This window comes from Grus americana, chromosome 2 (assembly GCF_028858705.1).
Source record: "Grus americana isolate bGruAme1 chromosome 2, bGruAme1.mat, whole genome shotgun sequence".
NCBI classification, from domain to species: Eukaryota; Metazoa; Chordata; class Aves; order Gruiformes; family Gruidae; genus Grus; species Grus americana.
In genome coordinates this window covers 535,881-557,264 of record NC_072853.1, presented here as the reverse complement: position 1 = coordinate 557,264, position 21,384 = coordinate 535,881, and the positions used below count along the sequence as shown (strand labels likewise).

Genomic DNA, 21,384 nt, shown 5'->3' with positions numbered 1-21,384 from the left:
GGCGGCACGGGCGGCGCGGGGGCCGGCACTGGTGTGGGTGCCGGCACAGCCGCTCACCAGAGGAAGAGGGGCTGCCCGTCGTCCTGCGCCAGCTCCTGCAGGCACTCCAGCAGCACCATCGTGTCCGGCTGCAGTGCCAGTGGCACCGTCTCGGCCACCACGTGGCGTAGGAAGGCCAGGCTGCGGTGGGCGCGGGCGTCAGGGCCGGCCGGCTCCGGCAGGATGCCGTAGGTGTTGACGAGGGACTCGGCGAAGGCCGGGTGCACCGCGGGGCTGTAGCCCAGCGCCCGTAGCCGCCCCATCAGGGTGATGTAGCGCCGGGCCGCGGCGGCACAGCGCTGCTCGTCGAAGGCCGCCGGCACGGTGCTGAGCGCGGTCTGCAGGGAGAGGTGGGCGGGGTCAGCCCCTCGGCACCCATGGGTGCCCGAGCAGAAGGGGACCGGGGCGCACCGGGTTGCGGCCGCAGGCACCGTGCCCGGCTCCCCGGCTCAGCCGCACCAACGTACCGCCATGATCTTCTCGGGGATGTTGGCGACGGTGAAGCCGTAGAGCCGGGTGCGGTCGGGGAAGACGCTGGCGAGGATGCGGCGGTCCAGCTGGAAGGCGATCTCACCCACCAGCTGCTCCCACGCCGGGTGCCGGCCATCTGCGGGAGCTGCCGGTGTCGGGCGCTTACCCCTGCCCCGGGACCCACCCTGCGCTGCTGCCCCCCCACATCATCCCCCATGGCCCCCCCGATGTCCCCCATGGCCCCCCCGATGTCCCCCGTGCCCCCACTGCCCCGGGGACCAGGCCAGGCCTTGCTGCTGCTGCCCGGTGCCAGGGGTCCCAGTGCCGGGGGGTTGCAAACACCATTGTGCCGGCTTTGCCGGGCAGGGGCGGGGCAGGCTGGTTTGGCACGTGCCAGCTCTCCGGTGCAGAGACACCACGTGCCGGATTTGCAGGAGGGAAAAGCCGGCGTGCCAGCTTTGCCAGTGCAGAGGCTAACGGTGCCGCAGGGACCCCGGGGCAGCCGCTGCTCCCTGCTTTTCCTGCGCATCTGCCGGCACCAGGCAGCCGCGGCCGCTCGCCCGGGACCTCGCCGTCCCCCCCAGCCACGGAGCTGGTGGGAGCGGGGGGGTCGTGGGGACGCAGAACCCCGGGGGTGCCACACACCTCGCCGGTGCCGGAGCCCTGGCCCTCACCTCGCGGGCTGGAGCTCTGCGGCTGCTCCCGGCTGGAGGCGAGCCGGTCGGCATCGCGGGCCGCCTTCTGCCAGGGCTCCTTGTGCCGGCCGGCCGGTGGCTGCAGGTCCAGCGGCTGCAGCTCTGCCGGAGTGGGGGGCAGCGGGAGGGGGGATGGGGGGATCCCGGCCCCCGGCCCCTGCAGGTCCAACAGCCGCAGGCTGGGGCCGCTCGGCTCCGGCACAGGGGAGTCCCGCGGCGGCTCAGGGGGCTGCCGGCGGCCGGCGGGGTGGCTGGCAGGGACGAAGCGGTCCAGGGGGCAGGAGAGGCGGTGGCTGTCGGGGCTGGGGCTGCCGAGCGCGGTCACCGGGAGGGCTGCCAGGACAAGGACGGCTGTCGCAGTCCCGGCAGTGCTGGGGGGGGGGCTGTGCCGCGTGCCCACCCTGCACACCGCACCCCCGCAGCTCCTGGCCGGGCAGCCAGGGACCACACACAACCACGGGAGGCACGAGGCCACCAGAGAGGGACAGGGATGGGGATGGGATGGGATGGGATGGGATGGGGATGGGATGGGATGGGATGGGGATGGGGATGGGGATGGGATGGGATGGGGATGGGGATGGGATGGGGATGGGATGGGGATGGGGATGGGATGGGGATGGGGATGGGGATGGGATGGGGATGGGGATGGGGATGGGGATGGGATGGGGATGGGGATGGGGATGGGGATGGGATGGGATGGGGATGGGGATGGGGATGGGGATGGGATGGGGACGGGATCCCCTCCCAAGAACTTTGGCATCAGAGCCGCCCCAGCCCCCCCCCAATACTTCTGCTCCCGCTGATGGGCCAAAACACCCCAGTGCTGACATCGGTGCCGCTTGGCGTGGGCAGCGGCGTGGGCAGCGTTCCGTCCTGGGGCTGCTGCTCCTGGAGGGGTTCCCGGGGGGGGGTCTGGAAGATCAGGCTCTGCTCCAGGGGTGCCAGCTCCCAGTTGGGGCCGTTGGCTGGGGGAGAGGGGGGATGTTCGCAGCTGCGGCACCCACCTCCGGCCCGGCATCGCCACGGGACCACCCGTGCCCCCACCTGGGCTGGGGAAGGTGAAGCGTCCCCCGCTGGAGCGGGAGGCGTGGGCGAGGGGGGGTGCGGAGCCGGGTGCCGTGCCGCGCTGGCTGTGCAGGAGGCGCCGCAGGTGCCGCTGCTCCTTGAGCCGCCCCACCACCCGCGTCAGCTCCTCGTTCTCCGCCAGCAGCGCCTGGATCTCGCGCCGCAACCGGTCGTAGCAGGCAAAGACCGAGACCCCCGCGCGCGGCGGGCGGCCGCCGGGCACCGGCTCCATGGCAGCCCCCGGCACCAGGCTGTGCCGCTCACGCCGACATGTGTCCCATGCCGGGCGGCAGCGCCATGGCCAGGGGTGAGGGGAGGCCCGTGGCTCACCGCGGAACACCGGCGGTGCCAGGACCGGCTGGTTCCGAGGGGATGTCACAGAGGGACGCGCTGCCCCCCCGCCCCGGCCCCTCGTCATGCGGCTGTGGGAGTCGGCGCCCCTGGCACCATGGTGCTCTGCCCCGGCACGCACCCGTTCGACCACCGTGAGGATGGTATGGTGGGCACCCGGTGGCAGCGGGGCGTGGGGGGGAGGCGTGGGCGAGGGTCGGGCAGCGGGTGGGCAGGGGGGAAGGCTGCACCCCCCTTCCTGCCGGATTTTGGCCGTGCTCTGGGTGCCATGTCCCAGCCGCGCTTGCGGCCGGTGGCCAGTCTCACTGCGCGGCAGCGCCGCCGGGCACAGGGTGATCCCTGCTCGACATGGGGGATGCGCGGTGGGGGCTCCATCTCCATCCCTCTCCTTTCACGGTTGCAGGACCCCCAGTGCCAGCCCCCCGGGCAGCCGGGGCCGTGCTGCGGCGGGTGCCATGCCGGTGGCACGCTGGCGCACGAGGGGCCGTTATGGGGGGCCTGGCCCAGCCCCTCCTGCTGCTGGGACGCCCGGGAAGGCTGCGCCGGCAGCGCCTTGCCATACTCCTGCCACCCAAGGTGGCCCGGCGGACCCGGCGTGCCGGCACGCTCCGTGGAGAGCCTGACCAGCTCCGTCTTCTCCGCGGCCATCTCGTCCGACAGCACCGCCAGTTCGCCAGCCCCGTGCTGCCCCAGTGCCGAGGGGCCAGTGGAGGAGACTCTCAGCGCCGTGCTGGCGTCCTGCCGGCTCAGCGCCGGGGCAGCCATCGACCGCCGCTCCTTCATCGCCAGCGGCCTGGCCTCCCAGCTGCTGGAGGAGCTCCTGTGCCAGCAGCTGCCGGAGGCAGAGCCGGGGCCGACGGCAGGCCCTGAAGAGTGGTGCTGCACCACCACCACCACCTCCCTGGAGAGGCTGCGCCGGCACGACCACCGCTTCCAGCGGACCAAGGTGTGCTTCCAGGAGCAGGGCTGGGTGCCGGCTGCCGGGACGGACCGGGACACCAAGGTGACACCGTGCCGCGGCCAGCCCTGGGAATGCCGGTGCGCGGGGGGCCAGGACCAGGGCAGTGGGGCACAGCCATGCCGCGAGGCCTGCGGGCACCTCTGCCGTGGCGTGGCCTGGCACGCCACCCACGGCTGCTGCGCCCGGGTGGAGGCGGTGGGCAGCACCTGCCCGCGGGACAGGGACCGGGGTGCCGCATCCCACCCCTCCCGCAAGCCCTGTGGTGATCGTGGGCATGGCCGGGGTCCTGCCGGCCAGCCCCCCCCACCCCGCCCCGGCACCTGGGCCCTAGCGCGGAGTGACCCCCCCTGCGCCCGGCAGCGACCGGACAAGTGCTGGGGCTCCCCATGGGATGCGCCAGCAGCCCGGCCAGCCCACGGCACAGCGAGCGTCCCCAGGCATGGCCAGGCCTCCTGTGCCGGCACTGCCTGTGCCGTGCTGAGCCCCGAGATCCGGCACTGCCGGGGAGCCGCCAGCTCTGTGCCCAGGGCAGGCAGGGAGCCCCCTTGGGAGCCGGAGCCCACCCGGCAGCCCCGCGCCCACCAGGTAGGTATCAGCGCGCCGGCCCGGTGTGGACCGCTGTCCGTGGCCGGGCACAGCCCTTGCCCTCTGGCGCGGGAGCCCCTTGCCGCGGCACCGCCATTTCCCTGCCTCTTCCCCCCATCTGCAGGGCCCATCCGGGACACCGCGCTGCTGCGACGGGGAGCTGGCACACGGCTGCGGCTCAGCGCCGGGCTGCCCACCGGGCTGGTGGAGCCGGGGCGGTGGCAGGGAGGAGCCGCGTTCCCGGCAACGAGCGGGAAAGCGGGACGTGGCCCGGAGCCACCATGGCCACCGCGAGCGGGAGGAGATGCCAATGCTGGAGAGCTGGAGCCGGGGCCAGGAGCCCAGCGGGCAGCGGCAGGAGGACAGCGAGCGGCAGCCCCCGGCTCCGGTGCACGGGGGGTGCCCAGAGTGGGACCCCAGCCCCTGCCCGGGCACCACCAACATGGTGCGGGTCATCGCCAGGTCCTTCGAGCTCAGGGCCCAGCAGGACGCGGCGCGAGCCGAGAGGGAGCGGCAGGCCTGGCGCCGCCGGGGGGCCGGGACTGCCGACAGCCCCCCCCAGGAGCCCCCCGAGTGCTCCGGGGGCCAGGGCTGGCTGCCGGCAGAGGAGCATGGCACAGCTGGGGCACAGGCAGCAACCGAGCCCTGCCGGGGCGGCACAGCCGGGAGCCATGATGGCGAGGAGGGCAGGCGGCACGGCGGGTACAGCCGAGCTCCCCGGTGCTAAATAAATCCCTGCCGGCAGCCGACCCCGAGTGCCGCGCGCTGCCGAGGCTGGATCGCCACGGGGACATGGGAGATGGGTGACACGGGAGACGGGTGACACGGGTGGGTGCCTGCCTGCAGCGACACCCCCAGCCCCAAAAGGCTGCAGCACCCTCTGTGGGTGCTTCTCCACCCTGGCCGCTGCTGCCTGCGCGGGCAGGGCCTGCCTGCCTGCCTGCCTCTGGGGGCAGGCGGGGGGGATCGGGGGCAGGCAGGCAGGAAGAGCCCTGGGGACAGCGGCCACGGGGACAACCCCGTCCCCAAAGGTCCCCAGGAAGCAGGACAGGGCGGGGGGGGGGGCCCTGCCTGCGGTGGGGGCCCTGCCTGCATCGGGGGGCCCTGCCTGCAGTGGGGGGGAAAGGAGCCGGAGGCGGCAGAGCTGAACTAGACGGAGGTTTATTAACAGCAGGAGCTGGAGCCACAGAACGGGGCGAGAACGGAGCCTTGGCCGCACAGGGAGGGGGCCGGGGCTGGGACCCCCCCGCTGCCTGGGCAGGGACGGGCAGGGACGGGCAGGGACGGCAGCTCGGGCCCTGGGAGGGGGCCGGGTCCCAGCGCGGGGAGCCCCCCCTGCACACCCCGGGTGGCAGGACCCTGCCCTCAGCCCTGCCTGTGGCCGGGGGGGGGTCGGGGGGGGGCCACCAGCGCTGACCCTGCCTGCGCAGCCGGGGGGGCGGCGGGGGCAGCACGTGCGGGGGGAGCAGGACAGAAGGGTGAGCTCCACCGCGGGTGGGGGGAGAAAGTGCTTCCAGTCCGCGTTCAACGCAAGGGGGGGGGCAAAGGCCGTATTCACAGCGGGGGGTGCAGGGGCTGCGGGGGGGCAGGAGGGGCAGCAGGCGGCCGCACACCCCGGCAGGCAGGCAGGCAGGCAGGCAGGCAGGCAGGCCCGCCTCGCTCCCGGCAAGGGGACAGAGCTGCCACCTGGGGACCCTCCCGCCTCAGGGACCCCCCCGTGCCCCCCCCAGCCCGGCGAGCCCCTGGGGGAGGTGGCCGGGGTGAAAGAAACTCTACCGGGAGAACCGACGAGGGGTGCGATGAGAACACCAAACAAAACCGGCTACGGGGAGGGGGGGGGGCACAAACCGAGATGCGTGCCGTGGGGCAGGGGGGGCCGCTACTCCTTGGCCCGGCCGATGATGGCCAGGATGTAGAGGAAGATGTTGATGATGTCTGTGTAGAGGTTGAGGGCGGCGAAGACGTACTCCTCGGGGCTGAGGGCCAGCTGCTTGTTGCCCAGGATCATCTGCGTGTCCACTGCCAGGAACTGCGAGGGACGGGGTGTCGGGGGGGGGCACAGAGCCGGGCGGCGGGTGGGGGGAGCCCAGCAGCACCCCACGCAGCCGAGCGGCCGCCCCACAAGCGGGTCCCGTGCCCCCCACCCACGGCACGAGCCCCCCCAGATCCAGCAGACGGCTCGGGCTCCCCCCGCCCCGGGGAGGCAGGGGAGGATGGGGCCCCCCCGGCACTTACGCAGGTGAAGAGCAGGGCCCCCAGGGAAGCGTAGATGATGTCCATGATGCGGTTCCGGATGAAGATGCAGAGGATGGAGAAGACGATGAGGACGACGAGGCAGATGATGAGCACGCCCCGGCAGGAGGTGAAGTCGTACTTGGTCTGCGGGGCAGGGGAGAGCAAGGCGGGGGGGGTCGTACACCCGGTTCAGAGCCCCCAGCCCCAGCTGGGAGCCGGGGGAGTCGTACATCCAGTTGGGAGCCCCCCCGCAGGGAGCCAGAGGGGGGGTGTCACCCAGCCACCCGCCCACCCCCCCGAGCTGACCTGCAGGGAGAAGATGACGACAGTGAAGCAGACGACGACGGTGATGCCCACGGCCATGATGACGGCATCAGTGTTGTAGAAGCTGGCGATCATCCCCACCATGTAGGACAGGCTGACGGTCAGGATGGACTGGGGAGCAGATGGGCACCGTGTCACACCGGATCGGCCGTCCCCCCACCGCTTTGCCACCCACCGCCGGGTCCCTGGGGCTGCCGAAGCCGTGGCTGAGCCCGCCGCCCCAGCATGGTGCTTACCAGAGCCACCAGGTTCCAGGGGTGTTTGCGGCGGAAATCCCCGCAGCAGCTGAGGACGATGAGGGAGATGAAGAAGACGGCGTAGGAGACGTAGTACGTCCAGACGTTGCGCCGCACGAAGCCCTTCACGCCTTTCACGAAGGTGAAGATGGCCACGAAGGCGAAGGTGACGGTCAGCTGCAGGGTGAGCACCAGGAAGACCTGGGGGACGGGACGGGTCACCACAGGCACCCGAAATCCCCGTTCCCCCCCGGGAGCACCCCCGGGCGAGTCCCACCTTGCGGATGAAGGCCTGCCGGATGCTCTTGTCGTCCCAGTGCGCGGTGGGGAAGTCCTGGTTGTCATAGTAGGAGGGTGGCCCGTCCTCATGGTAGGTGCTGTGCAGGGGGGCTGCGGAGAGAGGGGGGCGGCTGAGGGGGCTGGGGGGGGGCTGCTTGCACCGCCGCACCGTGCCGAGTCCCTGTCCTAGGGCCTGCCTGCCCCTGCCCGCTGCGGCGGCCGCTCACCGACTCGGATGGCCACGGTGCCCAGTCTCCACGGCCCACGGTGGGGCCCGGCTCCGGCTGGCAGCGGCGAGGGAAGAGGAGAGATGGGGCTGAAGGGGCCAGGGGGGCCCCAGGGGAGCGGAGCTTGGTGACCCCCAAATCCGGGCTTCATGCCAGCGTCCCCACTGAGCCAATGGCTCTGGGGGCTGTCCCCCCTCCCGCGGACAGAGGCACCCCAGGCTTGTGTTTGGGGGCTCACAGGGCAGCACCCCCCCCCCCCAGGACCCCCACAACCCCACTTGGGCACCCTGAGCTGTGCTACCAGCCGGCCCCCCCCTTGCCAGCCTGTGCCGGCCACGTGGCTGGACCTGCCCCTGCCCGGCCAAAATGGGGCCAGCGCCGCTGAAACGGGGCCCTCCCTCCGGTGACCCCCCCACCCAGGGCTGCCGTCAGAGCCCCCAGCCCAGGACGGAGCCCCCCCCGCACTCCCCCGAGCCCCGTTACTTACAGTCTTGGTCCCCGGGGACCATGGGCTGCGGCTGGGCGTACGGCGGCTGGGCATAGGGGCCCTGGGGGTATGGCCCCGGCGGGGGGTACGGCCCGGGGGGGTACGGCCCCGGGGGGTACGGCCCGGGGGGGGGGTATGCCCCAGCGGGGGGGTACGGCCCGGCGGGGGGGTACGGCCCTGGCCCCTGTGGGAAGCCCGGCTGGTTGTAGGGCGCCGGGGCAAACTGGGGCTGGGGGTACGGGGTGGTGGGGTAGGGGGGCTGGGCGTAGGCCGGGGGGGCCATCGGCTGCTGCCCCGAGAAGCCCTCGTCCGTCACCAGGAAGCTCTTCTCGTGGGACATCTTCCCCCGGCTGGCTGCCGCCGCTCTGCTGCCGGAGGGGGGAGAGGGGGTCAGAACCCCGGACATCACCCCCCCACCACCATCGGCCCCCCCTGCAGCCATCACCCCCCCGGCCATCACCCCCAAAACAGCCATCACCCCCAAAACGGCCATCACCCCCGCTCTGCCGCCACCCCCTCACAGCCCCCCGGCCCCTCTTCCCCACACCCCGTCAGTCTGGGGGGTCCCGGCGGTTCCCACCCGCAGCAGCCCGCGGGGGGTCCCGGCCCCCCCCCCCCCCCCCCCAGCTCCCCGCACAAGATGGCCGCCGGCGGCAGGGCCGTTGCCATGGCGACAGCACCGTGGCTGCCCCGGCCCGGGCCCTGCGGGGAGGCCTCGGCCATGGCGGCGGCAGCGACGGCCGGGGGCCGTGGTGGTGGTGATGCCGGCAGCCCCTCGGCGCCAGCCCCGCTCCCTGCCGCCGCCGCTGCCTCCCCCGGACCGGCACGGCACGGCACGGCACGGCACGGCCGGAGCACCCGGGTCCAGCCACACCCGGCACCCGCCGACGGTGGGGGCTGCCCCGGCCAGAGGTGACCGCCGGCGAGAAGCGGGACCGGCAACGGTGCCGTGCTGGAACCCACGGCCCTACCTCCGGCAGCGGCCGGCGAGCGGGGCTGCGGCGGCGGGGGTTAGCCGCAGGCGGCGGGGGTTAGCCGCGGGCACCGGGGCTGCCCCTGTTCCGGAGTGCCGGGGCCGGCCGCCGGCAGACACCGATTCTGCGCGGAGCCGGGGATTACAAAACCAGGCGGCCTTGGGAATGGCGGCTGCGGCCCTGCGCGGCGATCGCTCGCTGCCAGCACAGGTGATAAACGCGGCCTGGCAGGCAGCGGGGACAGGCAGCTGCCCGCAGGGCTGGCAGGTGTCAGGCAGAGCCCCGGGCCAGCCCTGCGCAATCCCGTGCCGCGGCTGGCGGGATGCGCCGGAGCCGGTGCCGCAGCAAAGCACCGGTGACCCCGGGGCACGGGGCCGCCCGCAGCTGGTGCCAGCGCCAAGGCCCGGCCAAGCGACGGCCCGCCTGGCCCGTGGCGCAACCGAAGCCGGCCGCTCGCGTGACGCCCCGGCCCGGTGCCACGGGCCTCCGGGAGCAATGTGGGGGGGGGGGCAGGGGGGGTGGCTCTGCCCTGCGGCACCGTGGCTGCGGGCACGTGCCCCCTGGCACGGCAAGGGGCCGCCAGCCTGGACCCCCCCCGGGGGAGGGCAGGGACCCCACTCGTGAGCAGCGTTGTGGGGGCACGGAGCGTGGACGGAGCGCCCCGGGCTACAGACAGCACCGGGGGCGCGAGGGGCACGCTGCATGGGGGGCACGGGGCGCATGAGGCGTGGGGGGCACCCCATGGCGGGCTGTGTGGCATGGGGGCACCCTGTATGGGGTACAGGGGGGGCATGAGGCGTGGGGGGGGCATTGTATGGGGGTGCAGGGTGCTTATGGCATGGGGGGCACAGTGCATGGGGTGCAGGGGGTGCATGCAGCATGGGGGGCACCCCACGGGGGGGGCACGTGGCATGGGGGCACACTGCATAGGGTGCAGGGCGCTTATGGCACGGGGGGCACCCCGCAGGGGGTGCTTACAGTGTGGGGGGACCGTGCATGGGGTACGGGGGGTACATGCAGCATGGGGGGCACCCCATATGGGATGCATGCAGCCCGGGGGGGGGGGGGCACGGGGCACATACAGCATGGGGGGGGGGGGGGGCACACCACAGGACATGGGGTGCTCACTGCATGGGGGGTACCGGTGCACAGCACACGGGGCGCACGCTGCACGGAGCAGACGCAGCCCAGGCAGCACGGGGTGCACGCAGCAGACGCAGCCGGGGGTGCAAGGGGGGGGGGGGGGGGTACCCGCCGCCCCCGGTTTTTCCCGGGAGCCTCCTTAAGCGGCTTTCCCGGTAATGCCCACCGCGGCCTATTTACGGCAGCAGCAATCCTAATCCCCCTCGGGGCGGGGGGGCCGGCATAGAGCCCCACCCGGTGACCACGGGAGCGGGACCCCGAGCGGGACGGGACGGGCCGCACTGCGGCCCGTCCCGTCCCGCTCGGGGTCCCGCTCCCGCCGCCCCGTAGCGCCTCCCCTCCCCCGGCACCGGCCCGGGTCGCGGCGGAATGCGGCAGAGCAGTGCGGGGGGGGGGGACACACGGACGGACACACACCGCGCTCAGAGCCGGCACTGGAGCCTCCGTTCCCCACCACCACCTCAACCCCCCCCCCGCCCCTCCGGTACACCGCTATATCCATCCCCCCCCCCCCCCCCCGGTAACCGCTCACCGGGCCGGGCCGTGCGGCAGCGCTGGCTCCGCTCCGCTCCGCTCTGGGCGGGGCCTCCCGGGAGAGGCGGGGCTTGGGGGGGCGGGGTTTGGAGCAAGGGGGCGTGGCCGAGGCAGTGCAGGGTCCGTCTGTATTGGGCGTGGCCTGAGGGGTAGGCGGAGCTGGAGCCGCGGCGCCGCTCGCTTGGCCCCGCCCTCCTCGGGCAACTCTGGGGCGGGGTCGGCGGGGAGGGGCGTGGCCGCGGGGAGGGGCGGGGCGCCCCCGTGTGGCGGCAGCGCGGCTTCGGCGCGGGGAGGCGGGGCTGCGCGTGGGCTGCGCGTGGGCTGCGCGTGGTCTGCCCGTCCCTGCCCGTCCCTGCCCGTCCCCCCTTTCCTTCCCCCCCTCCCCCCCTCGCCGAGAAACGGGTTTTTCTCCTGGTTTTCCCCCGTATCACGCGCAAGGGTGGGTCTCGTGTCCCCGTGTCACGCGTGGGGCCAGTCCCGTGTCCCCCGCCTCACGAGGCTCCACCCCCCCCTCCCCCCTCCCGGCACTTCCCGTTCCCGGCCCGGCTCCCCCCGGCCCGTTTCGGTTTCGTTTCTGTGCGGGGCGGAGCCGAGCAGCGCCTGGTGCGTGGGGGGGGGGGGTCCTGCCTTGGGGGCGCGGGACTGCGTGGGGTCCTGCCCCACGGCGGGGGGGTCCTGCCCCGGGGCTGGGGGCGTGTGGGGGCTCTGGACCAGGGCGGGTGTGGGCGCACCCGGGGGGTCCTTGGTGTGGGGATGGGGGGGGCACGTGAGGTTTGCGGTCACGCGTGGGTGGGTGGGCAGGGACGGGGGGGGGGGGGTGTATCGTTTCCCCCCCCCCCCCCAATGTGTGTGCGGGCAGATGGCAGAGCGGGTGCTGGAGGTGGGGGGCGTCCCCCCCGGCACGGAGGAGGAGGTGGTGGTCCTCTACTTCGAGAGCCGGCGGCACTCGGGGGGGGGCCCGGTGCAGAGCTGCCAGCGCCTCGGGCCCCTCTTCTTCCTCACCTTCGAGAGCCCCCGCGGTGAGCGCGGGCAGGGGGGACCCAGGCCTAACTGGGAGCACTGGGAGGGGGTGCAAGGGGGTACCCAGTCCTAACTGGGAGGGGGTGAAAGGGGGTACCCAGTCCTAACTGGGAGTACTGGGAGGGGGTGCAGGGGGGACCAAGTCCTAACTGGGAGCACTGGGAGGGGGGGCAGGCCTAACTGGGAGTACTGGGATGGGGTGCAGGGGGGACCCAGTCCCAACGGGGAGCACTGGGGGGGGCTGTGGAGGGGGCCAGTCCCAGCTGGGGGCACTGGGATGGGGTACGGAGCACCCCACCCCCCCCGGGAGCACTGGTGGGTGGGGCGGTGCCCCCCAGGGGTTCCCAGCACGGGGCAGGGTGCAGGGTGGGCGCAGGCGCTGCCCCCCTGGTGACACCCATTTACCCCCCCCCCCACAGACGCCCAGAACGTCCTGGCCCGCGGCACCCACCGGCTGGGGGGGTCGGAGCTGGGGGTGCGCCCTGCCCCCCCCTGGGACCCCACCTGCCTGCTGCTGCGGGGCCTCGGCCCCCTGCCCCCCCCCGAGCTGCTGGAGCCGCACCTGGAGCCGCTGCTGGGACGCCCCCGCGGTGCCTTCGGCTTGTGCCGGGGCCCGGCACCCAGCTGGGCGCTGCTGCGCCTGCGGGACCCCATCACCCCCCAAGGTGGGCAGGGGGGGGGCCATCGCCCCGGGACGGGGGGCACCGCGCTCCTCTCGCTGCGGTGCAGCGCTGGCACCGGGACCACCGGGGCGGTGTTTTGGGGTGCGGGGTCTGCGGTGCAGCGCTGGTGCTGGGACCACCGGGGCAGCGTTTTGGGGTGCGGGGTCTGTGGCGGTCCTTGGCATCGAGGCGCAGCGGGGCGATGTTTTGGAGTGGCCGGCTCGGCGCAGGGCCGGTGCTGCCGGGTGCCACAGCCCCTTATCCCCGCTGCAGGTGGCCAGGGGTGCCGGTGAGCCGGGGCCGGTCGGTGCTGGGGTCCTGCCAGGGGTGAATGGCTGCGGGGGGGCTTCTGGCAGATCCCCCCTGCCAGGTCCGGTGACAAACGGCGCCGTCGGGGCGGCTGAAGGGGCTTCCATCCCCCGTCCGCCGCCGGGGCCGTGGGGGTCACCGCCGCCCCTGTCCCGGCAGAGTTCGCGGCAGCAGAGCAGCGGGTGCAGCGGCGGGGGCTGGAGGGGGTCACGCTGGCCCTGCTGCGGCTGCCGCAGACCACCAGCGTGCTGGTGCGGGCGGAGGCGCCGGGGCTGAGCCGCGACCTGCTGGAGCTCTACTTCGAGAACCGGCGCAGCGGGGGCGGCAGCGTGCAGGCGGTGCGGCTGCTGCCGGGGGGCCAGGCCGCCGTCGTCACCTTCCAGGAGCCGGCAGGTGAGCGGTGGTGAGCGGGACCCCCCCTCCGGTGCTGCCCCGGCCGGCTGCTGGTGCCGAGCTTAGGCCGCCCTGCCCCATCCTGCCGGTGCCGGGGCTGGGGCGAAGGCAGGGCCGGGGGCCGGGGGTGCCGGGGCAGCGGTGCTCAGCCGCCGGCTGCCCGTCCTGTCCCCTCCAGCGGCGGAGCGGGTGCTGCAGAGGCCCCACCGGCTGCAGGATGTGGCGCTGGCCCTCGCCCCCCACTACCCCTTCCTGGAGTCACTGGATGGGGACGTGGCCCCCCCGCCGGATGCAGACCCCTCGCCGGACACGGCAACCCTGCCAGACACGGCCGCCCCACCGCGCACGGCCCCGCCGGACACATTCCCCTCACCGGGCACGGCCCCCCTGCCAGACGCGGCCCCACCAGCCCCTGCCGGCCCCAACGCCTGCCCGGAGGTGGCAGAGCCGGCAGAGCCGCAGGCGTTGAGCCCGGTGCCGGGGGAGCCGCGGGCTGCCTTCCCGGGGGGGGACGAGCACACGGAGAGGGACGAGGACGTGGCCGGCCGGCGCCAGGAGCAGGCGGTGTTGGCGGCGTTGGCGCAGGACGAGGCGCTGGTGCCGGCAGAGCCGGGAGCGCTGCGCTACCTGCAGCGGCACTACCAGGACCTGCTGGCCAGCATCCCCGAGGTGTCCCTGCTGCCGCTGGAGGGGGAGGACATCGCCGGCTTGCGGGTGAGCTGCGGGCAGGGGTGCGGGCAGGGCTCTGTGCCGTCGGCTCCCACCTCCCCTTCCTCGCCACGCAGGCCGGCAGCGGGTCCGGCACCCGGCGGTGAGGTCTGCTGGCGCGGCGCTGCCGACGCGGCGGGCAGGCCCTGACCCCGGCCCTCACCGGCAGGTGCGAGGGGAAACGGGCCGGTGCCGGGCCGCGGCCGATTTCCTGCAGAGCCTGCTGGGCACCGTGGGCTCGCAGACCGTGACGCTGCGGTATCCCGGCATCGCCCGCTTCCTGCGGGACGAGGGTGGGCAGAGCATCCTCCGGCAGCTGGAGAGCCGCTTCCAGTGCGTCATCGACCTGGACGGCGTCCACTGGAGCCCCCCGGACCCCCAGGTGCGGCCAGCGCCCGCCCTGAGCAGGGAGGGTGGGGGGCCGGCATCGGAGCTGCCGAGAGGTGGGTGCTGCCGCGCCGGTCCCTGCCGCGTGTGCGGCTCCGGTGCCAGCGTCCTGTCGCTCTGTCCCCGCAGCCGGAGCTGGTGGAGCTGCTCCCCCCGAGCTGCCGCCGGGGCCCCCTGCCCGCGGTGCTGCGCTCCCGGCACCCGCACCCACTCGATGATGCCGACGGTGCCGCCGATGGGGACGGGCTTCACTCCCACATAGGTGAGGGGCGGTGCGGGGCGAGGGGGTCTTGCGGTGCCGTGATGGGAGGGGGCCATGGGTGCCGGTGCCCTCCTGTGCCGCAGTCGGGGTCGTGGTTGACGCCTTGCTCCTCCCTGCAGAGGAGATCAAGGAGCTGCTGGCGGTGCTGCGCACCGACGACGGGGAGCCCGCGTTGCAAGCCGGCGACATCCTCGGTAACGAGCAGGGCCCCAGCGCCGAGCCCCTCACCGCAGCCGATGGGGAGGTCACCGGGGAGACGCTGCCGGGCGAGCAGGGGGCTGGCAGGGAGGAGGAGGAGGCGCAGATGGTGCTGGCCATCCAGCGCTCCATGGACAGCACGCGGCGCGAGGAAGAGGAGCTGGCACGTGCCACCGCGCTCTCCCTCCGCTCCTACCACGAGGAGCAGCGGGCAGCGCCCGGCACACGAGGGGAGGAGGAGGAGAAGGAGGAGGAGGAGGATGAGGAAGATGCCGGGCTCCTGGCCGCGCTGGAGGCCTCCCTGGAGGAGGCTCTGCCGGCGGCGGACGCGGCGCAGGTGACGCTGTTCTCCTCCTTCGAGCGGGACGTGGCCGCGGTGCCGCGGGAGCTGGAGCAGGCGCTGGAGGGGCGGCTGCGGGCGGAGGAGGTGGAGAGCGACTGCCTGCGGGCGCTGCCGGCTGCCTGCCGCCGCTGCCTGACCTTCCTGCAGCGCAAGCACGCCGTGCGCCTCTGCCTGCGCGACGGCACCGCCACGCTGAGCGGTTTCGCCGAGTACACCGCCGCCGCCGCCGGCGAGCTCGCCCTCCTGCTCCAGCGGCTGCCGCAGCCGGAGCGCGGCCCTCCTGCCGCCGCGTGCTGGGTGCGCTGGGACCCCTCCGGCACCGCCGTCCCCTACTCTGCCGAGGCCTCGGCGCTGCTGGAGCGGGCCTGGCTGTGCCGGGAGCGCAGGCTGGACCTGCTGCTGGACGGACGGCCCTTCACCATCGACTTTGAGCGGATGGAGGAGTACGACATCGGCAACGCCTGCGCCGTGGCCATCTCCCGCAGCCAGCCCCCGACCGAGAGCGCCCGCCGCCTGCTCGGTGAGTGCCGCCGCCCCTGGCATCGCCGTCGCCGTGCCGCGCAAGTGGGACAGTGCCGCAGGGCCAGTCCTGCCCCACCGCGGGGGTCCCCTGCCCGGGGAGGTGCCGTGCCACACCGGCGTTCACCGGGGCTGTGTCTGGCAGGGCTGGAGGCGCTGGGCCTGGAGGAGGAGGTGAGGCTGATGCCGCTGGCCGAGGATTCGGAGGAGTTCTGCGACACCGTGCGCCATTTCTATGAGACGCTGGAGGAGCTGCACGGCAAGATCAGCATCGTCAAGGTGAGTCCCGGCGGCGCCGGCGCGGGGGACGCGGGAGCCCGGCCGTGGCGTCCCCGCGGCAGAACCCCGGACGCTGTGGTGCTGCCCGGCAGGTGGAGAAGCTGATCCACCCGCTGCTGTACAAGCAGTACCAGCTGAAGAAGGCCAGCATGGAGAAGGCCTGTGCCGGCGGCGCGGTGGAGCAGATCCTCTTCCACGGCACCACCGAGATCTCCAGCCGCGAGATCTGCTTGCACGGCTTCAACCGCAGCTTCTGCGGCAAGAACGGTGAGGGCCAGCGCCGGGTGCCGATCTGGGCGTGGTGCTGCCGGCACGCGCCCCCCCGTCCCATCCTGGCGCTGCCGTCTGACCCCCCCGTCCCCCCCCGCCGCCCCGCAGCCGCTCTCTACGGGCTCGGCGTGTACTTCGCGGTGCAGGCGGCGGTCTCGGTGCAGGAGCAGTACTCGCCGTGCAGCGCCGACGGCAGCAAGTACGTCTTCGTGGCCAAGGTGCTGACCGGGCAGTACGCGGTGGGGGCACAGGGGCTGCGGGCCCCCCCGCTGCGGGAGGGGGCCGGGGCCCCCCTGCGGTACGACAGCGTGGTGGACAACCCCCTCCAGCCCGCTATCTTCGTCATCTTCAACGACACCCAGGCCTACCCCCAGTACCTCATCACCTGCCGCCGCCGCGGGGGCCCCCCCTGAGCCCCCCGGCACCCACCGACCCAGCGTACCGGCCCTGCCTGGGGGGGCACGGGGGTCCCTGCCCCGGGGGTGCGGGGGTGCCCCCACCCTGCCCAGGACGGGATATTGGGGGCTGGGGGGTCCCTGCCCCAGGGGCTCGAGTGGGGGGGTTCCCCCCCGGGGACACTCCTCCAGCCCTGGGGGGTGCGGGAGGACTCGGGGTCATCAGTGCCGCAAGTGCCGCAACGGAAACCCGGGAATAAAGTTGGAGCTTTTCCCTGTGTCCAGGAGTGGGGGGGGGCTGCGGCTGGGGGGGGCTGTTGGGTTGGGGGGTGGTTCAGGGGTCCTGGAGCAGCTCTGGGGCCACAGCCCTTGGTGGGCTCCAAGCTGGGAGCCATGGTGGTCCCAGTGCCACGGGCCCCCCCCCCCCCGGGCTCATCCCTGCCCGTCCTGGGACTGAGCCCCCCCCAGCTTGTCCCCCCCCACCCTCGGGCCACTCGGGCTCATCCCGCCCCTCTGGGGGACGTGGTGCCCCCAGGTTTGTCCCCCCCAGTCCCGGGGATGGGGTCACTTTGGGCTCACCCCCCATCCCAGGGATGCCCCCCGCCCCCCAACTCATCCCCCCGTCCTGGCGATGGGGTCCCTGTGGCGCTGGGTGCCGGTGCCGGTAGCACTGGTGGGTGCTGCAGCCCCACCATGGCACCGCCGGGCGTCCCGGCTCAGCTCCGGGCAGCGACGGCATCTCTGCTCCTCTGCCCCGGGACACGCACCGACCCGGGCTGGTGCCGGCACCGGGACCCCTCTGTGCTCCCTGCCAACCCGGGGACACCGGCACCGGGGGTGCCTGTGCCTGGCCTGGTGCAAGGGACACGCTTATGGCATCGCCCACCCGCGCCGGCATCGCCCACCCGCGCTGGCATTGCTCACCCATGCCCGCATCACCCACCCGTGCCCGCATCACCCACCCGTGCCCGCGCTGCCCCTCATGCTGGCATCACCCACCCGTGCCGGCGGGCGGGTGGGCAGTGTGGGGCCGGGGGCTGCGGGCAGGAGCGGCTGCGGGGCCGTGGCGTGCTCCGGTGGGGTTTCGATGCCGCGGTGCCGCCGCTGCCTGTCTGGTCTGGTCTGCTCGGGATGAAGCTGTTCCCATGGCCTCTGACACCGATCCTGCGCCGGGGTGCGGGCACGGGCAGAGCTGGGGGGCAGGCCGTGCCGGGGGGGGTGGGCTGTGCCGTGGTCACTCCGTGTTCCCCCCCCCCCCCGTGGGCTCGCTCTGTCAGGCAGCGGATTTTGGGGCCCCTGCACCCCAGCGCTGGGAACATCCGTACCCCGGGGCTGGATCTGGCCCCGCTCCCCCTTCCCGTGGGGCCTCGAGGGGCCGGAAGCCGCCGGCGGGTCGGGAGCGGCAGCGTGGTCCTGCCAGGCCTGCGGTTTGGCAGCGCCGTGCTGGCAGCAACCAGAGAACGCTCCGGAGCATTCCTTCCCCTGCCTGCTGCTAACCCTGCCCGTGCTGCAGCCTGCCTGTGTGCTGCCTGTACTGCTCCCTGCCTGCGCTGCGCTGCCTGCAGTTCACCTGCCTGCACTGCACCATACCAATGCTGCACCTACCCGCACCGCATCCTGCCTGCACCGCACCCTGCCTGCACCGCATCCTGCCTGTGCTGTGCCCTGCCTGCCTGCAACCTGCCTGCACTCCATCCTGCCTGTTCTGTGCCCTGCTTGTACTGCACCCCGCCCGCTCTGTACCTGCCTGCCTGCATCCTGCCTGCACTGCCTGCCCCAAGCCCTGCAGCTGCAGGCAGGACACTGGTGGGCACCATGGGGGTGCAGGGGGGCCCCTCTGCCCCCCCCGGCCCCCCTGAGCCGTGCTGGGGAGGGACACGGGCGCAGCGGGTGCTCCCATCCTGCCCGCCCTGCCAGGTGCTGGCAGGGAGCCTGGCTCTGGGCAGAGCTGGCAGCGGCGGCATCAGGGCCACGGTCGCGCTCGGTTCGGTGCCGGCGCTGGTGCCGGCAGACCCGTGGCGGTGGCACATGGGGGGGACCCCCGCCCGCCCCGCCCCCCCAGCCCGGGCGGCCACAGCCCCGTCCCGCTCCCCGAGAGGGTTAAGGCTCTGCAGGCAGCTGCCGGGCTGGCCGCGGCCCAGGCTGGTTGGGGCAGGCAGCGGGAGCCGCAGGCAGGATGAGTCAGGCAGGGGAGCGCAGGGGCCGTGGGAGCTGGCTGGGGGGGGCCGGGGGGGGCCGGGGGGCAGCGGGCAGGGGCTGCAGGCAGCCTGCCTGCCTGCCTGCCTGCCTGCCTGCCTGCCTGGGGACATGTCTGCCGGCCGGGGGGGGCCGGGGGGCACCCTACGGCATCGCCCCACTGCTGGGGGGACCCACTGCGCATGGGGGACGGGGGGACATGGGGGATGTGGGGAACATGGGGGATGTGGGGGACACGGGGGATTTTGGGGACACAGAGGACACAGGGGACACGGGGGACACGGGGGATGTGGGGGATGTGGGGGATGTGGGGACATGGGGACACAGGGATGTGGGGGACACGGGGGATTTTGGGGACACAGAGGACACAGGGAACACAGGGGACACGGGGGACATGGGGGACATGGGGGGACAGGGGGACGGGGGGACAGGGATGTGGAGACATAGGGGACATGGGAGATGCGGGGGATGTGGGGACATGGGGACACAGGGATGTGGGGGACACGGGCAATGTGGGCAACATGGGCGATGTGGGGGACACGGGGGATTTTGGGGACACAGAGGACATGGGGACATGGGGGGCACGGGGGCACGCGGTGGCAGAGCCGTGTGGCAGAGCAGGGTTGGGCAGGCAGGGTTGGTGGCTTGGCCAGGGACACCCCTGTCCCCCCAGCGCCGTCCCCCCTGCCCGTGCTGCGGCCGGGCCGGATCCTGGCGTCGGGCCTGCTCGGCCGAGTCCAGCTCCTTCCCGGCGGGGCCCGGTGGGACCGGGAGCATTGGGGGACGCGGTGCGGGGGCCGGGGGGGACCGTCCCCATCCGGTGGCGCTGGGAGTGTCCCCGAGCCCAGCGGGGTGAGTCAGGGAGAGCGGCCGCACATCTGGAGCTCATCGTCCCACAGCTGGCCCGGGGTGTGCAGGGTAGCACGCAGCCCCCCGCCCCGGCACAGCCCGGCTGTGGCGTGGCGGGGGGGTCGGCCGGTGACCCCCCGTGGCTGCGGGTGCTGGGGGTCCTGCCCGCGGCGCTGCCTCTGCTGCTGCACCCGCTGCCCGCTGCCGTCCCTGTGGGACTTGGCCCCCAGATAGGTCTGGGGGGACCCCCCGAAGGTCCCCCCTGTCCCCTGCTGCCCCACACGGGGGGGGGGCAGCCCCGGGTCGGCACCCGGTGCCAGAGCCAAGCGTGGCGGCCAGGTGGTGACCAGCCCCCAGTGCCGGGGACCCCCCACCCCATGGGGCGACGGCAGCCGCCGCGGCATGGCTCACCCTCCCCATGGGCAAACAGCGGGCAGGCGGCAGGCAGCGGGGGGCACGGCCGCCCCCACGGCATCCCCCCTCGCCGAGGGCACCCACCGACAGGCACCGGGGCGCACGCGGGCACGTGGTCGGGGGCACGAGCTGGCACGGTGCCGGGGGCTCTTGTCGGCACACGCGCCTCTTCGGGGAGCATGTGGCAGAGCGTACACCAGCGCTGCACCGCCGGCTCTGGCACCGGCACCGTGGGCCCCGGGTGAGCCAGGGGGGATGCCGGGACAGCGTGACGTGACGCTGCACCCAGGGATGGGGCGGTGAGCGCTGGGATCCCCGGCGGGGGCAGCGTGCCAGGCCCCGGCACGCACATCGGCGCTGAGCCGCTTGCTCTGCTCCCTCGGGAAAGCTGCCGGGAAGCACGAAGCTGCCGGCGGACGTGGAGGTAAAAGCCGAGAGGGACGTGCCGGCACCTCGGCAGCTCCCTGTGCCCGGTGCTGCGGGGTGCAGAAGGGGCGCATCGGTGATGCCGTGTGCCCACCCCCTCCACGGGGCTGCCCTCAGCCCTGCGGGTGCCGCGCCAGCCGCCAGCCGTGAGCGGGGAGGGCTCGGTGCTGCCGGTGCCAAGAGTGCCGGACCTTTGTCCCTGGCCCCGCGGGGCCCGTGGGGCTGAGCGCAGCGCTGAAAGGGGCCCTTTGTCCGGGCTCCCGGCGAGGGGAGTCGCTCGGTGCTCCCGTGCCGGGATGGACACATGATTGCGGTGAGAGCGGCTGTGCCAAGCACGGAGTCCTGCCTGCCTGCCTGCCTGCCGGAGGGACCGGCAGCCCCAGGCAGCGGCGCTGCCTTCCCGGTACTGCAGGCAGCGAGACAAGACGGGACGGGGGGGCTAGGGCTGCCTGCCCCATCGGGGCACGCGCCGGCTGCGGGCAGCTGCAGGCAGGCACCCAGCTGCAGGCAGGCACCCGGCCATGGGCAACACCCGGCTGCAGGCAGGCACCCAGCCGCAGGCAGGCAACCAGCTGCAGGCAGCGTGCGGGCAGGCATCCCGCCACGGGCAGGCTGCAGGCAGGGTGTCGGTGGGGGGTGCCGGGGGCTGGGGGTGCCCGTGCCGGGGGGCTCACAGGGCGCCGCGTTTGCCTTGCAGAGGGGCCGGAGGAGGGGCCTGAAGCCGAGCCCAGCGCCGGTGGAGGTCGGAGGCCAGCGCACACCGGCGGCACACACCACGGTAGGGACCCCCGTGGAGCTGGGAGGGGGACCCCCTGAGCCACCCCACTCCTGGTGCTGCCGGCTGCCACGTCACGCTGCCCCGATCCGGGGTCCCTGGGGGTCCTTGCACCCCGCAGGGCCATCGTGGGTGCCGGCTGCGCGGGGGTCTGTGGTTTTAGTTTGGCGCATGTTGGCCCCAACGCGGCGGTGCTGTGGGGCTGGGATGGGTGCTGTGCCGTGCTGTGCCGCAGCCAGGCAGCCGGATGTGGCTGGGAGGCACCGGGAGGCACCGGAAGGCACAAGGCCAACGTGCCGGTGTGATGGCACGGCAGGGACAGCATCCATGGCTCGGCCTCCTCTGGCACCGTGGGGCAGAGCTGGGCCGCCCG

The 21,384-nt window shown here is 74.0% G+C and overlaps 4 protein-coding genes across 7 annotated transcripts; 2 read left to right on the top strand and 2 right to left on the bottom strand.

Moving 5' to 3' along the window:
• Nucleotides 1–53: 53 nt before the first annotated feature.
• SPATC1 (spermatogenesis and centriole associated 1) lies at nucleotides 54–2,502 on the bottom strand. The gene is made up of 4 exons (XM_054818551.1): nucleotides 2,034–2,502; nucleotides 1,185–1,538; nucleotides 507–646; nucleotides 54–377 (listed from the first exon to the last, which is right to left on the bottom strand). The coding sequence occupies exons 1-4, from the start codon at nucleotides 2,500–2,502 to the stop codon at nucleotides 54–56; spliced, it is 1,287 nt and encodes a 428-aa protein (XP_054674526.1).
• A 132-nt stretch (nucleotides 2,503–2,634) lies between these two features.
• LOC129203696 (uncharacterized) lies at nucleotides 2,635–4,894 on the top strand. Its single transcript, XM_054818539.1, has 3 exons — nucleotides 2,635–2,764; nucleotides 3,025–4,167; nucleotides 4,292–4,894. Exons 1-3 carry the CDS (start codon nucleotides 2,687–2,689, stop codon nucleotides 4,892–4,894), a joined length of 1,824 nt encoding a protein of 607 aa, XP_054674514.1. The 5' UTR covers nucleotides 2,635–2,686.
• Nucleotides 4,895–5,312: 418 nt separating this feature from the next.
• GRINA (glutamate ionotropic receptor NMDA type subunit associated protein 1) lies at nucleotides 5,313–10,695 on the bottom strand. 3 transcript variants are annotated; one of them, XM_054816340.1, is made up of 7 exons: nucleotides 10,605–10,695; nucleotides 7,956–8,320; nucleotides 7,240–7,352; nucleotides 6,963–7,163; nucleotides 6,709–6,837; nucleotides 6,403–6,546; nucleotides 5,313–6,196 (listed from the first exon to the last, which is right to left on the bottom strand). In XM_054816340.1, the coding sequence occupies exons 2-7, from the start codon at nucleotides 8,293–8,295 to the stop codon at nucleotides 6,047–6,049; spliced, it is 1,077 nt and encodes a 358-aa protein (XP_054672315.1). In that variant the 5' UTR covers nucleotides 8,296–8,320; nucleotides 10,605–10,695; the 3' UTR covers nucleotides 5,313–6,046. The 3 variants fall into 3 exon arrangements, with proteins under 3 accessions (XP_054672315.1, XP_054672316.1, XP_054672314.1); XM_054816341.1 differs by having other exon boundaries at nucleotides 7,956–8,323; nucleotides 10,605–10,669; XM_054816339.1 differs by lacking the exon at nucleotides 10,605–10,695 and adding an exon at nucleotides 8,927–9,142 and having other exon boundaries at nucleotides 7,956–8,323.
• Nucleotides 10,696–11,118: 423 nt separating this feature from the next.
• On the top strand, nucleotides 11,119–16,569 carry PARP10 (poly(ADP-ribose) polymerase family member 10). Of its 2 annotated transcripts, none has more exons than XM_054816338.1 (11): nucleotides 11,119–11,209; nucleotides 11,466–11,625; nucleotides 12,046–12,291; nucleotides 12,757–12,990; nucleotides 13,169–13,704; nucleotides 13,868–14,080; nucleotides 14,215–14,347; nucleotides 14,467–15,408; nucleotides 15,553–15,686; nucleotides 15,815–15,953; nucleotides 16,065–16,569. In XM_054816338.1, exons 2-11 carry the CDS (start codon nucleotides 11,466–11,468, stop codon nucleotides 16,367–16,369), a joined length of 3,042 nt encoding a protein of 1,013 aa, XP_054672313.1. In that variant the 5' UTR covers nucleotides 11,119–11,209; the 3' UTR covers nucleotides 16,370–16,569. The 2 variants fall into 2 exon arrangements, with proteins under 2 accessions (XP_054672313.1, XP_054672312.1); XM_054816337.1 differs by having other exon boundaries at nucleotides 15,779–15,953; nucleotides 16,065–16,567.
• The last annotated feature ends 4,815 nt before the right edge of the window (nucleotides 16,570–21,384 follow it).

What these genes read in the sequence shown, in the direction of transcription:
- PARP10 (XM_054816337.1), top strand. Translation starts at nt 11,466, where the DNA reads ATGGCAGAGCGGGTGCTGGAGGTGGGGGGCGTCCCCCCCGGCACGGAG. An exon ending in CACCTTCGAGAGCCCCCGCG is followed by an intron (nt 11,626 to 12,045) that starts GTGAGCGCGGGC and finishes CCCCCCCCACAG; the next exon opens with ACGCCCAGAACGTCCTGGCC. An exon ending in GGACCCCATCACCCCCCAAG is followed by an intron (nt 12,292 to 12,756) that starts GTGGGCAGGGGG and finishes CTGTCCCGGCAG; the next exon opens with AGTTCGCGGCAGCAGAGCAG.
- GRINA (XM_054816340.1), bottom strand. Translation starts at nt 8,295, where the DNA reads ATGTCCCACGAGAAGAGCTTCCTGGTGACGGACGAGGGCTTCTCGGGG. An exon ending in GGTCCCCGGGGACCAAGACT is followed by an intron (nt 7,353 to 7,955) that starts GTAAGTAACGGG and finishes CTCTCTCCGCAG; the next exon opens with CCCCCCTGCACAGCACCTAC. An exon ending in CCTGGAACCTGGTGGCTCTG is followed by an intron (nt 6,838 to 6,962) that starts GTAAGCACCATG and finishes TCTGCTCCCCAG; the next exon opens with TCCATCCTGACCGTCAGCCT.
- LOC129203696 (XM_054818539.1), top strand. Translation starts at nt 2,687, where the DNA reads ATGCGGCTGTGGGAGTCGGCGCCCCTGGCACCATGGTGCTCTGCCCCG. An exon ending in GTTCGACCACCGTGAGGATG is followed by an intron (nt 2,765 to 3,024) that starts GTATGGTGGGCA and finishes TCACGGTTGCAG; the next exon opens with GACCCCCAGTGCCAGCCCCC. An exon ending in GGCAGCCCCGCGCCCACCAG is followed by an intron (nt 4,168 to 4,291) that starts GTAGGTATCAGC and finishes CCCCATCTGCAG; the next exon opens with GGCCCATCCGGGACACCGCG.
- SPATC1 (XM_054818551.1), bottom strand. Translation starts at nt 2,502, where the DNA reads ATGGAGCCGGTGCCCGGCGGCCGCCCGCCGCGCGCGGGGGTCTCGGTC. An exon ending in CCACGCCAAGCGGCACCGAT is followed by an intron (nt 1,539 to 2,033) that starts GTCAGCACTGGG and finishes TTGTCCTGGCAG; the next exon opens with CCCTCCCGGTGACCGCGCTC. An exon ending in GCAGAGCTCCAGCCCGCGAG is followed by an intron (nt 647 to 1,184) that starts GTGAGGGCCAGG and finishes CAGCTCCCGCAG; the next exon opens with ATGGCCGGCACCCGGCGTGG.